At 48.3% G+C, this 12,689-nt stretch overlaps 1 protein-coding gene across 1 annotated transcript in view; it reads right to left on the reverse strand.

Moving 5' to 3' along the window:
• The window catches only part of MRE11 (MRE11 double strand break repair nuclease), a 453,446-nt gene that overhangs the window by 323,036 nt on the left and 117,721 nt on the right, over positions 1–12,689 (reverse strand). Inside the window, exon 7 of the mRNA XM_085621402.1 lies at positions 10,125–10,239. Within this exon, the coding sequence (XP_085477528.1) occupies positions 10,125–10,239 (115 nt within the window). The remainder of the gene's footprint in view (positions 1–10,124; positions 10,240–12,689) is intronic.

The raw sequence follows: 12,689 nt of genomic DNA on the forward strand, positions 1-12,689 counted from the left end.
AAAGGGGTACACATGAGAAACGTTAGAACCAAATGTAAGCCCCACTGTAGAATCACAAAAGGGACGAGAGCGCAGCCGGCTGGGAGTCTGCAAGTGAAGTATTGCCCCACATGCCTGGAGCCTAGACACCCCGCTGGGGTCTGTAATTGCGCATACTGCAGCGCTCAGCGTGATCGCACTTACGCGCTTCATAATTACTGTGGGACACCGACCCACGCATCCATTTATCCTGAGTATCACTGGGTGTGTGGTGTCCCCGGAGGTTAGCACTGTGCCTCACTGGCCGTGGCCATCCATAACCACTTGGGAAACACCCAACTTTCAGATTGTCCTCTCACAGCCTGGACAAATCCAAAGCCCAATAAATACATTGGGAGAACCCCAATAAAACAACTGCCTTCCTACTCACCTGGGCAATAGGAGTGATATTGAGGAATCACATATGGAGGATGACCTATATCCCCATTGATGGTAATTTCTGTGAGGTGTTGGATGCCTCTATTCTGAAAGCGGTGACGCAGGCAGTAGCACCACTGGAGCAGAAATTACTGAATATGGCAGAATGCTACTTTAAACCCTCCATTCGAGGAAAGATATTCTGGGGACCTCACTTCCACTACCTCTTGGGCTGCCTACCTACCCGGCGCTGGATATGAAGAGTAAACGGGACCAAGCTCCCGGAGTCAACCTGGAGGCATTTGTACGGTTGAAACAGGGCTTCATGGACCGTTCCCAACCTCTGCCTGCTGACTCTATACCGGTACCTAAGCCCAGACCCTGAGGTCCCCCATTTGCCAACGCAGATCCCCCTCCTAGACCACCTACTCCCCAAGAATGGATATAATCCCCCTCTGTTTCCAATGCGGAACCTGACATGGGCTCTCAGCCATGGCGCCCCTCGCCTACCTCTAAGCTCCCCAGACACGAGATGCCGAGGGGTGATAGCCCCATGTAGCACCATCAGCTATGCTAGACCTCCAAGAACTACTGCACACCTGCTCTGCGGAGTGTTCCTCAGCTGACAAAGTTGCTGCCTACGTCGCGGGGAGATTGCACAAACCTTTAGACAAGGATGTTTATAGCCGCCTTGCAGCGGAATGCCCCCTACCTGTCTCTGGGCGATAAGGTGGAATTGACACCAGAAATTGATGCCCACATGGTCACCTTTTGCATCAAGTATATTAGAGACCCGCAGAAGGGTATCAATAGATCCTGGCGGGCTTGCGGGACAAACTCCTGGACCTCTCCAGCCCACTGACACAAATCCTGGACATGGCAGAGGATGCCAAAGCATCCGGAACAATAATATCTCCTGATTTGCTATCTGGGTAGAGGCTTAAAGGGCCACTATTTTTTGTGCAATGTGAATTGCGCTATCTCGACCGGAAGGCGCAGATTACTGTTTATAAAACTAGACCCCAAGTTGGGGGAACTCGCCACCTCGGAGGGGAGCCAAATAGCGTGGGGAGGGCTATTTGGAGACCTCCGGGAACTGGGTAAATTCATGGCGACTTTCAACTCGCTCGACAAGGCTCAAGCCTCTAATAAAAGGACCTTTACACCCCGGGCTTTCACCGGGGCTGGTCGTAACAGGGGACGCTGGGCTGATCGAACCCAGATGCATGCTCCCAGAAGACGCTATTGTGGGGATTCCTCCGGCTTTTGCAATATCTACCCCCCTGCCATAGGGTTGCCAAACATGGCCGCAGAGGCGGAGATCCTCAAAAGGCGAGTGTAAATGTGTTTCCCATTAGCAGCTGGGGGGCAGACAGCAAAGGTTTGTACACAACTGGGCAACTCTCACCTTAGACCCGAGGGTGCTTCAAACCGTACAGGGTTTCCGTATAGAATTCTACGGCTCACCTTCCCAACATGTTCCCCCTAGCCCGCTGGTATTCTCGGCAGAAAGATGCCATGCTAGTGGACATGGAGGTGGCAGAACTGTTCACCAAAGGCACCATTGTGAGAACCTCATCCTTCTAGTTTACTCAGCAATCTCTTCCTAGTAGAAAACAGGGACGGCGGGCAGCGCCCTATCATCAACCTACAAGAATTCAATCAACGGTTGGTGTTCTGACACTTCAAAATGGAGGGCCATCCACTTCCTAAGAGTTCTCCTTCAACTCAACGACTGGATGGTGTGTCTCGATCTCAAAGACGTATACCTCACCATCCCTATCTTCCCGCCACATCGCCGTTTCCTCCAATTCCAATGTCGGAGGCAAACTTTCAAGTTAACGATCATCCCCTTCAGATTGTCATCTGCCCCATGGGGTTTCACCAAGGTGATGCGCTCCATGGTCGAATACTTCAGAGCATACAGCTTATTGTGTATCTGGAAGACAGCCTTCTGCTGGACCAGTGTCCAGAGACTCTTGCCGTACACCTCCAGATGGCAGTCTCTATTTTGGAGTCCCTGAGTTTCATTTACAAGTCAACGAAGTTGGTTCATGCTCCCACACAATCTATGGGGTTTCTTGGATTTGTGGTTGATTCGATTCAAGCTACTCTCAGCCTTCCATCCCGGAAAAGCAACAAGCAAGATCAGGCAAGAACTACAACGGATGGCATCCAGGCCGCCCACCTCTCTAAAACAGGTCTCCCAAGTAGTAGAACTATTATCATCCTCAATTCAGGCCATATTCCCGGGGCCCCTTCGCTACCTGGCACTTCAGCTTCTCAAAGTCTTCAACCTTCAGTGGGGACTTATGTAGTCTCAAGCAGTACCTCTGGCAGAGGAAGTCAAAGGAGAAATCCAGTGGTGGTTATCCCACATGGAGGCATAGAACGGTCTGGCGATACTTGTCTCCCTTCCAAACATAGTGATCGAGTCCGATGCTAGCAGCACAGGGTGTGGAGCAAAATGTGGGGAATTCTCCACAGGAGAACAGTGGTCACCTCACGAAAAATCCCTAGTTGTAGGTTAACTGCCTACAACTGCTGTCAGGCTGGTTTAGGGTCAAATATTTGACTAGAGAGTTGGTGCAATGCTGCGTTCTGTTGAATATGGACAACGTAGCGGCGGTACCCTATATAAACCACTTAAGAAGCACAAGATCAAAAGCCCTCACGGAGCTGGCTAGAAACTTCTTGGACTATTGTCTTGAGAACCAAGTTTCCTGGGGCAGAACACCTCCCAGGGAAATCCAATCAAGTAGCCAACTACCACTCCAGTCATCTTCGGGATGCAAACCTTTGGAAACTGAATCTCTCAGTCTTTTAGGCTCTACAAGCAAGATGGGGCCCGTTTTTATTGGACCTCTTTGAGTCCGGCCTGGATCACTAGTTGTTCAGATACTTCAGCTGGCGACCAGACCCCAATGCGGTTGCAAGCAATGCTTTTTTTGAAGAGTTGGCATCAGGAGATGGGGTACGCATTTCCCCCATTTTCAATGATCATGCCTCTTTACGTCCAGTTGCGGACACATCAGGCAGATCTGGTGGTAGTAACCCCAGTTTGGAGATCGCAAATTTGATATTCAGTTCTTCTGGGACTTTCATGGTATTTTCCAATCCGTCTACCCCCATTTCCAGATCTACTTTGTGATACAGAGGGGAATCGCAATCATCTGTTTCTGGAAGGGTTTCTATATCTTATGGGACTGAAGATCACCGGAACCTTGGAAAGACCCAGGCCTTTCGTGACAAGCTGCATCGCTCCTCTCAAAGGAGTCGGCTGACAGTATCAGTAAACAATACCTATCGGCTTGTCTCAATGATTGGGCTGGTGTCAACAGAGATATTTGGATCCAGTGGGGACTGATGTTGTCCATATATTGGATTCTCTTGCTTCATTAGCCTCTGTGGGCATGGCTTACCGGTCAATCAATACGTTTAGATCAGTGATCTCATCTAACCAAGCCCATGTTGGTAATCATTCTGTAGCGAAACACCCCCTGGTTCGCAAACTGCTACAGGGCATTAGGCTGTCCCTTCCTCCAGGACCCAGATACTCTACCCTTTATTATGTCAATAAGGTTTTGAACCTATTCCTGTTCTGTCAATCCAACAAATGCCTTTATAAGGAAAGATTTATCAGACAAGCTGGCCACCCTGCTACGCTTGCTGTCATGCAGATGAGTCCTGGACGTAGGAGCTCTGGATAGAGTATGGGGTCAATTTTTATATTTCACGAAGGACAAAATGTAATGCAAGTGTGGAGTCTTATCCTTCGTTTGCAGATTCCCCAATGTTGTGTGTGGTCAGATGGATCAAAGTGTATGAGTCTCCACCCACATGGTGAACAGGAACTTCTAATTGCCTTCAAGAAGTCAGATAAGGCAGTCTCATCTCACACCATTACCAGATGGGCTAAATAGGCATGCAGGAAACTGGCATTGATATAAAGATAGTTGGTGCTCACTCCGTAAGAAGAGAATGGCATTGAAAGCATTTTTCCTGGAAGCCCGGTTAGGGGATATCCTCAAAGTCACGGACTGGTCTTCAGATTCTACTTTTTAAAAGATTTTACTTTAAGCCAGTCCCTAATATCGCCGCACTGTTGATTGATAAGCTTTAAACTAGCATATTCCTAGCCTCTGGTCCTGACATGGGATGAAAGATTTTCTAGCTAATGTAACGGAAAGTTTCAATTCTATGAAGGACTCGGAGGCGAAGATCAGCCCTCCCAAGAATCTGAAGTAGATTCCTGCCCAAGACAGAAGAACATTCAGTCATAAGGGTGAGTATACAATTCGGTCATAACTGATGTACTATGATCACTCTTTTGATTAAATTTACTGTACTGCTTATGCACTTTGTGTCCTCTGACCTCAACTGTGCAAGAGTTTTACCCGACATCTATCTGTTTCTCTAGGAAACGATTTGCCTAAACAAGATTGAGGATGTCAGTAACCAGTTTATCTTCCACGAAGAAAGAGGAGGCAGCAAGAAGGACAAAGGACTGTAAATGGGACCCTGGTTATTAATTGGATAATTTACTGTTTTACCAAGATTTTATGTGAAATGAAGTCCTGTTATATGGTGTAGGAAGCTGGCTCTTTATATAGTGCACCAAAAAGAGGTGCACTAAATAAAGAATCCAGGCAAACCGTAGATGGTTTGGCTAACCCAAATGCTCTCTTCTGTCGTAGTGTGGGTGAGCAGTTAGGCTTATCAGAGGGTAGTGCTAAGCATTTGTTGACACACACACATACGCAATAAATGAGACACACACTCAAGAATGAATCTGAGACCAATTTAAAAAAATACGTTGTATTATTATATAAATTTTGATACGAAGAATTTCGTTAAGTACATTTCAAATATCAATTTTAGCTAATAAAGTAAAATGTTCACTTAAATGCGCCTTTATGCACAATTCCTTCCTATGGGAGAAAAAGCATATATAGCATATAGTTATTGCCTTCGGTTTTGGGGGGTCTCCTTCGGGACTTAGGGTCGTAGGGGGCCAAGGTCAAAAGTATCACCAGCAGTTTCTCGTTACCTGCTCTGCGGCATGCAGTTGCACAGGTGCTGATCAGGTTAGTAGCTGTGCGCTCTACGTTGGTAGAAAGAAGGGGGCCACCTAGAAACATGTTTGGGGAAAAGTCCCGGAGCACTCAATGTGGGGCTCAGGTCACAAGGGTCTTGGGGACAAGGAAGCACAGTCAGTTCATCGTTACCCGGGCTGGGGAGCTCGGTGCAGAGTGGAAAGTTTGGCTAGGCTCTGTGCGCTTTGGAACCTTGCGGCCGTCGGTGTCACTGGTTGAGGGTGCAAAATTAGGACAGGTGGGACACTCTGTAAGTGGGTCTCTGTGGTGCTGACGTCCCTCAACGGCTGCTTCATCTTGGAGTCACTGGAGTCCCAAATATACTCTTACAGTCTCTGCTTGCTGATCCTGGGCACTGGTCCCATGTGGGTCCAGTTAGGTCTGGTCTACTCTCACAATAGTAGGGGGGGGCAGGGCTGACCTTCAGGTGCACAGGGACCTCTTGCTAGGGGGCTGATGTCTGGCTGGCTGAGGAGCGGCAACACGGTAAACTGGACTTTGCGTTTTGGTGCCTGCGGACTGCAGTGGAGGAGGTCCTCTACTCCAAGGGAGATTGCTTGGCAGTTTGCGAAAGTTGTCAGCCTCATGGGGTTATTGAAAGCTGGTCAGCTGCAGGACGAGTCGCTGGGTCTCAATTGTCAAGACTTAGTAGGACAGGCAGAGTTTGGCACCTAAAGTCCACAGCAGTCTTCAGTTCTCCCTTTCTCTTGCAGCTCTCATGTCCTTTTTTTCTTGATCCATCAAATCTGAGTTCCTGGTGTCAGGAGTGTTACATAAATACTCAATTTGGTGGTACTAAGGAGAGTGACAAGTGGTAGCCAATGGGCTACTTACCTTAGGGTGATCTGGAAGGGTTGGACTAGAAAGGTTTAAAGGCTGCAGGGAAAGGAGTGGACTGACTAGACCTCTGGCCGTCTGACACACGGGCCGAAAGGAGCCGCTCCCATGGCTGCGCAGAGGTTGCTGAACTTGCGCAGCCTTATGGTTAGGATATGGCTGGCATGGCTGAAAGCCCAGTTCATGGCCACGAAAGGGGTGAAAAGCAGACGGGGGATGGGAGGGCACTAAGAGGCCCAAGGACTTGGCCGTAACCCGCGAGTCCTTAAAGCACTCCAGAGCCATGTCTGTCTGATCTACGAAAAGATGAGTGCCATCAAAGGGCATTTCCATAAAGGAAGCCTGGACATTCCTTGAAAAGCCAGAAGTTCAGAGATATGCGTGGTGTCGAACGGCCACAATCAATGATATTATTCTGCTCAGCAAGTCGGTGGTGTCAAACCCACAGCGGATAGTGAACTTTGTTGCATCTCTCCCGTCTGATATCTCTTGGGAGAAAATGGCCTGGGCCTCCTCCGGGACCGGTGGTAGCACCTGTGCAACCGTTTCCCACAAGGAGTAGGCGTAACGGCCCAATAAGCATGCAGTGTTCATCAACCGTAATGCAAGGCTAGTGGAAGAAAAAAATCTTCTTGTCCCAACTATTCATTCTCTTGGATTCGCTGTCCAGGGGTGCGGAGGCAAACACACCCTGTGAGGTAGAGGCCTGGACCACCAAACTCTTGGGGGGTAGGGTGGTTGGTAAGAAATTTCGGGTCGCCCAGAGGAAGGCGATGGCGGCGGACAACTGTCCTATTTACAGGGGCCCCTGTGCTAGGCTTGAATCAGGTTCCCAGGAGGACATCAATCAAGGCTTTGTTGAAAGGCAGGGGCGTTTCGAGGAGGAGACAAACAGCTACAGGACCTCTGTCAAGATGTGTGTCTTGATTTCCGCCAAAGGGAGCTGAAGGTCCAGGACATCGGCTGCCCTTCTCACCAACATAGCATATGAAGCTCCCTCCTGCGTAGCCATGGTAGGGGGAGAAAGCAGGCCAGAATTTGGGGAGGTATACAGGCCACTGGCCTCACCCAATTACGCCTACCAGTCTATTTCGTACTCAGGCTGATCTTGTAAAGGGTCCAGCGACCCCTCCCAAACAACCTCCATTCCTAGCCCCTCAAAAGAAGGGTGAAGAATCAACCTAGGACCAAAGGGTGCCGGCCGCGCCGGAATCTGCGACGATAGGTGCCAATTCGGCTCCAGGTTGTGAGGGATGAGAATGGGGCTGGCGCCGTCGGCACCAGAAGCCCCAGCGTAGGGCTGGCGCTGGGGATGGTCGCAGGGGAATGACCGGCACTGGAGATCTGCCACCGGATCCACTAGGGGGCATCAGCGCCCGAGCCACCGTCGTAGAACCCTATGGAGTCCCTCCTGAGCCTCCGGGGCCCAAAGCCGCGCAAGGAGGGTCAGGTCGCCCAAATATGAGGAACATGGTATCACAGAGGTCTTTTAACTGGGCGCGAGTTGCTCTGGACCCTGGAAAGGCAGGGAAGCGCGGAGCCAGCCCAGGCGCAGGTTCCGCAGAACAAGGCCTGGGGTGTCAAGGCTCCTCCATCAGGTCGGCCAACGGATGGGGAGACGTTGAAGCACACTTCGATTTCCTGTGCTTCTTATGCCTCTTACCTGACCAACTCGACGACTTTGAAAGGGAGGACGAGGACTCCCGGAGCTGTGCCTGGACCTGCCCCTCGACCAGGTCTGGGAACGAGACCTTCGCTGCAAACAACGTGGAGTTGAATGCCAGGCTGTAAGCAGCTTTAAGGACCACTGCCTCAAAGCCTTAGGAGCCATGGCCCGGCAGTCGGAGCATGACTTTGAGTCGTGGTCACTCTACAGGTACCAGAGACAAACTAAGTGTGGATCTGTCATGGATGGCAAGCACCGCACGGTTTGAATCCAGAAGTCTTCTTTGACATCGAGGAAAAACCTACACATCACAAAATGTGACAGAGGGTAGCTCTGTTCACGGATCTGTGTTAGCTGGCTGGAAGGAAAAGAACTGACGTCAGCGTGCCGAGGTAGCACCTATATAGTTGACGCGGACATCACTTCCGGTGCGGACGATGCCACGTGACACTGAAGACGCCACCTACCGGCGCACAAGGGTATTGCTCGAGCAAAAGTCTTCAGGATCCAGCCTGATGTATGGGATAATCTGCAGCAAGATGTCTCTATCAGATTGAATTGATGGGGTCACCCTCCTAGCACACTGTCCATACATTGTTTTATAGGTGTTCCTCTGGGGCTCCTACTGGGACAGTTATTTTGTCCAACCAGTCATTTTGCTCCTTTTTTCTTTTTGGCTATAGTGCTATTTTCGCTGCAGTTCAAGTTATTCATGGCTGGATTTTTCCACACCAAACACCTCATGCGTTGTCGTGCCCAGCCAGTTTTTTGTAATGCATGGGGTTGGACTCCCACTGGGCTCAAGAAATAAGCTTTTCTCAGCTAGATCGATTTCCTTAGTTATAACCTCCATTGCTCTTACCAAAAATGAGCCCAGAGTAGAATTACTAGGTTCATTAGAGCCTTTGGTGCTTGGAAGCATTCTCTTCCCTACATTACCCAGACAAATATAAATGCACTACAGTTACAAAGTTATCATAAAAATCAATAAGCAAAAGGAGTCATAGAAACACCAGAAAAAGTTACACCGAATACCTTTCTTCCACAAATGATTGAAGAGGTGAGTGGAGCCTCAGAAACCAGGACTAAGAGGGGGTCGCAGCCCAGCCTCGTCTAGGTGGGGATGGGCGCAAAAAGGTCCGCACTCCACCGTGGCCAGGGGAGAAGTATGCGCTAAATAGTGCTGGGGTGGAATTGGTCTTCCTCCAGCCCCCTCCTCGTGGTGGATTATGGGCCTGAGAGTCCTGGCCCCGTCGTGAACACTGCTAGTATCCCGTCATATCCATTTGCTTTACCATGTCCTTAGTTTTGGTGCCTGTTACACATACTTTTTTGAGGGACAAAACTGTGACTGCTAACTCTTACGGGGAAACACTATAGCCTGACATGCTACCATCTGCCAGCCATGCACTGATATGGGCATGAAGCCATTAGAAGAAACGTGTTCCTCAACATGCTCAATTTACAAAAGCCCTTTGTTTCTATTAGTGCCAGTGGGCCACCACTGATTACAACAGATAATGAGTTAGTGTGTACGTGATGAAAACGCTATTCCAGAATCACAATATTTCCGTACTTCATTCAATCAATCACAATGCAATTCTGCAGACTGGCTTTCTAATGCCCCTCTACTATTTAATAATTTACCATGAATGTTGCAAGTGTCTTTAAGTCAAACTTGCATACTGCGTTGAGGGGCAGCTGCATTGGCTTGAATGGAAAGGAAGGCACCTACCGGCTAACTAATGGAGAGCATGTTGCACAAGCCTACGGTCACTTATCAATGATTTTTTAACAAAGTACCAACACAAACTATCCACCAAAGGAGAAGTTTGGCAGAGAATACTTTAAAGTGTATTAATAGCGATGACAGCTATACATTATTTCATTAACCATTTGTGAGTTAGATACAAGTAAGGTGCTTTTGCCGAGACTCCAGAGATAGACACAGCACAATCTATATTCTTTATAACTCAATCACTATTTATAGGCCCAAAGAAAACTGCTGGTATGGCAAAGTCTCTTTTAGTTCTTGTGATAGCCGGACCTAACCTAGAAACTATAACCGGAAAGGAGGACAAAGGCGTTAAAAGGCAACATGATGCACTTAACTGAAGGCAGAATTTTACCTATTTTGGTGGATCACAAACATATTAAACCAGCTGTCCTCATCTTCCTTGGGCCGAAGCATTGTCACTTGTTTATTGACAAACATTCGATAAAGTCTTTCATCTGGAATTGACCCTGGAACAAATGGAAGCAATCATAAATTTGAAAAGAAGCAATGGAGTAGATAACAAAAACATTTCTACCCAATTAGAAGACCCATCAAAGAAACCTGAGCAAACTTTATCTGTCCATTAGATCTAACACGTTAATACGATTTCTACCACGACTTATGCCAATATTCACAGCTACACCCTCACAACCCAACAGAAAGATGCAAACAGACACTGGGAGTGTGCACACGTTCTCCAGTGACAAATTATGATATGTAGAGGATCAAGGAAGCTTTTCCTTACTACTGCACGTCGAAGTGGGATTTTCCAATTTCTGCTGTCTAGTATTAGTAGCCTAGCATATTATGTAGTTACCACGCTAACACTAGTTTACAAGTTACATATACCAAACCGCAAGCTAGCATCCTGAACACGATACAAATGCTGTACACAGAAATTAAAGGCCTGATTTACAACATCCTTTACCTGCCCAGGTACAACTTGGGTATTCACAAAATACGAATTTGCAGGTTTTTATGTCAGCAAATGTGGTTTCCACCTGTGCAAAATATGATACTGCAATGCATTTTTAGCAACACAAATGTATGAGTTGGGTGGGAAAAGTGTGCCCCATGTGCAGTGGCAGGGGGCATCCATTGGGAAATAAATAAACACCCACAGCATCATGTTACTGGGGGAATGCGCAAACCATCCCAAACGTTTTTTAACAGATTTGCTCAGCTATACTTTGTGCCAAAAAAGCTGGGCTTCTGGGTAAATCTTGCAGTTGAAAATTGGCAAATTACCCTCATCCAAAAGCTGGAGGACTCAGATCATACCGTGCTGCCGTCACTGCTGTGTGGGGTGTATTAAAGACACTTCAATCTTCTTCTGCCTTAATATTTCCTTACAAATTCTGGGGAGGAGGCACTTCCCCTCCACTGGCAGGAACCTGCATGTATTTTATTCAGTGTCTGAAGTTATCAGTGAGAAACACAAAAAAGATTCACCTGTGAGCCTTGTCTTAGTACATTTCTAAATATTTGTGGCATTGGGAGCTGTTCCTCTTATGTGCCATTACCAGGACAAAATGTATTCAGTATTTTTATATTATTCTCACACACATGCCATGTCACCTGCATTTCTCAGGCAGCAGAGATTTTCCAATAAGGCTTCAGTTGAGCTGCTTTGGGGACACGTAGTGATCATATGTATGTTTCTACACCTGCAAGACTTTAGAAGAGTCCACACACGCCCCTGGACATTCGAGGAAACAGACCATGGCTGCCCAGACAACAGGCCATGGCTGTTAAACGTAATTGCTTCTAACAATCTTGACTGCCAAAGACTGGAGCATGTCCAAAGTTCATGACTGCCTACATGCATCACTGCAATTTAATTAATATGGGGAGGGGGGAGCTACAAACAAAACAAACGCTACAAATTTGTCTCTTCCTGTTTTATCGAAGATAAAAAAAACAGGCATTTGAAATGCAACAGATCTATTGCATTGCAAATATTAATCATCACGGACAACGGGTAGGAGGGCGGGGGGGGCCACGGACAACGAGAGTGCGAGCGGGGGGAGAGGGGGAGAAGGCACGGACAACAGGAGGGCGGGCGGGGGAAGGGGGGAGAAGGCCCGGACAACGGGAGTGCGGGCAGGGGGAGGGGGAGAAGGGGGCGAGAAGGCACGGACAATGGGAGTGCAGGTGGGGGAGGGGGGAGAAGGGGCGAGAAGGCACAGACAGCGGGAGTGCAGGCGGGGAGGGGGAGAAGGGGGGCAAGAAGGTATGGATAAAGGGCGGGGGGAGGGGGTGAGAAGGCACGGACAATGGGAAGGGGAGTATTAAGGCAGTAGGAGAACCTCATTAAAGAAAATAGTCCTGACAGTCTAAATAACACGTACTGTGTAACACTCGAAGTAAAGGGGCAAGTAGCCATGGGAGGATACGAATGACGACATGGCCGTAATAAGGAGGGATTAACAAGCCTATAAACGAATCCGAAAGCAGCATTTACAAAGGAAAAAGACAAGCCAATGAAAGATATGGGCGGGGCTTCCCTCAGTACTGAAATACAGCAGATCTTCACGAGAGCAGCGCTTGTGTGCCGACTCTAGGCTTGACCTAAAAAGGACACATGTTGTTACAAAATTGCCATGAGTCAGTTTTCTTGCCAGTATAGGTTGATGAGCCTGTATTTGGCTCTGACAGGAGCAGCTATCAAAGAAATTGAAACAAAGTGCATGCACAGCAACTGCCTGAGCCCAGGTCCCACAGCTGCTCCCCTGCCTGGCCAATTCCCAGGCGCATGCTCAGCCCCCACAGCAGACATGTTTTTGTCCACTTGAGCTGTAGTGTGCTCCATTGTGACTCATCTGTCAGAATCTGGAAATTATGTTTAAAAGAGAGGGGCGAGGTGAGTGAACTGGGAGGGTGAAAATGGAACGAAAGGCAATGTGGGTGGCGCCTG

The sequence above is a fragment of the Triturus cristatus genome, chromosome 8, assembly GCF_964204655.1.
Source record: "Triturus cristatus chromosome 8, aTriCri1.1, whole genome shotgun sequence".
NCBI lineage: Eukaryota > Metazoa > Chordata > Amphibia > Caudata > Salamandridae > Triturus > Triturus cristatus.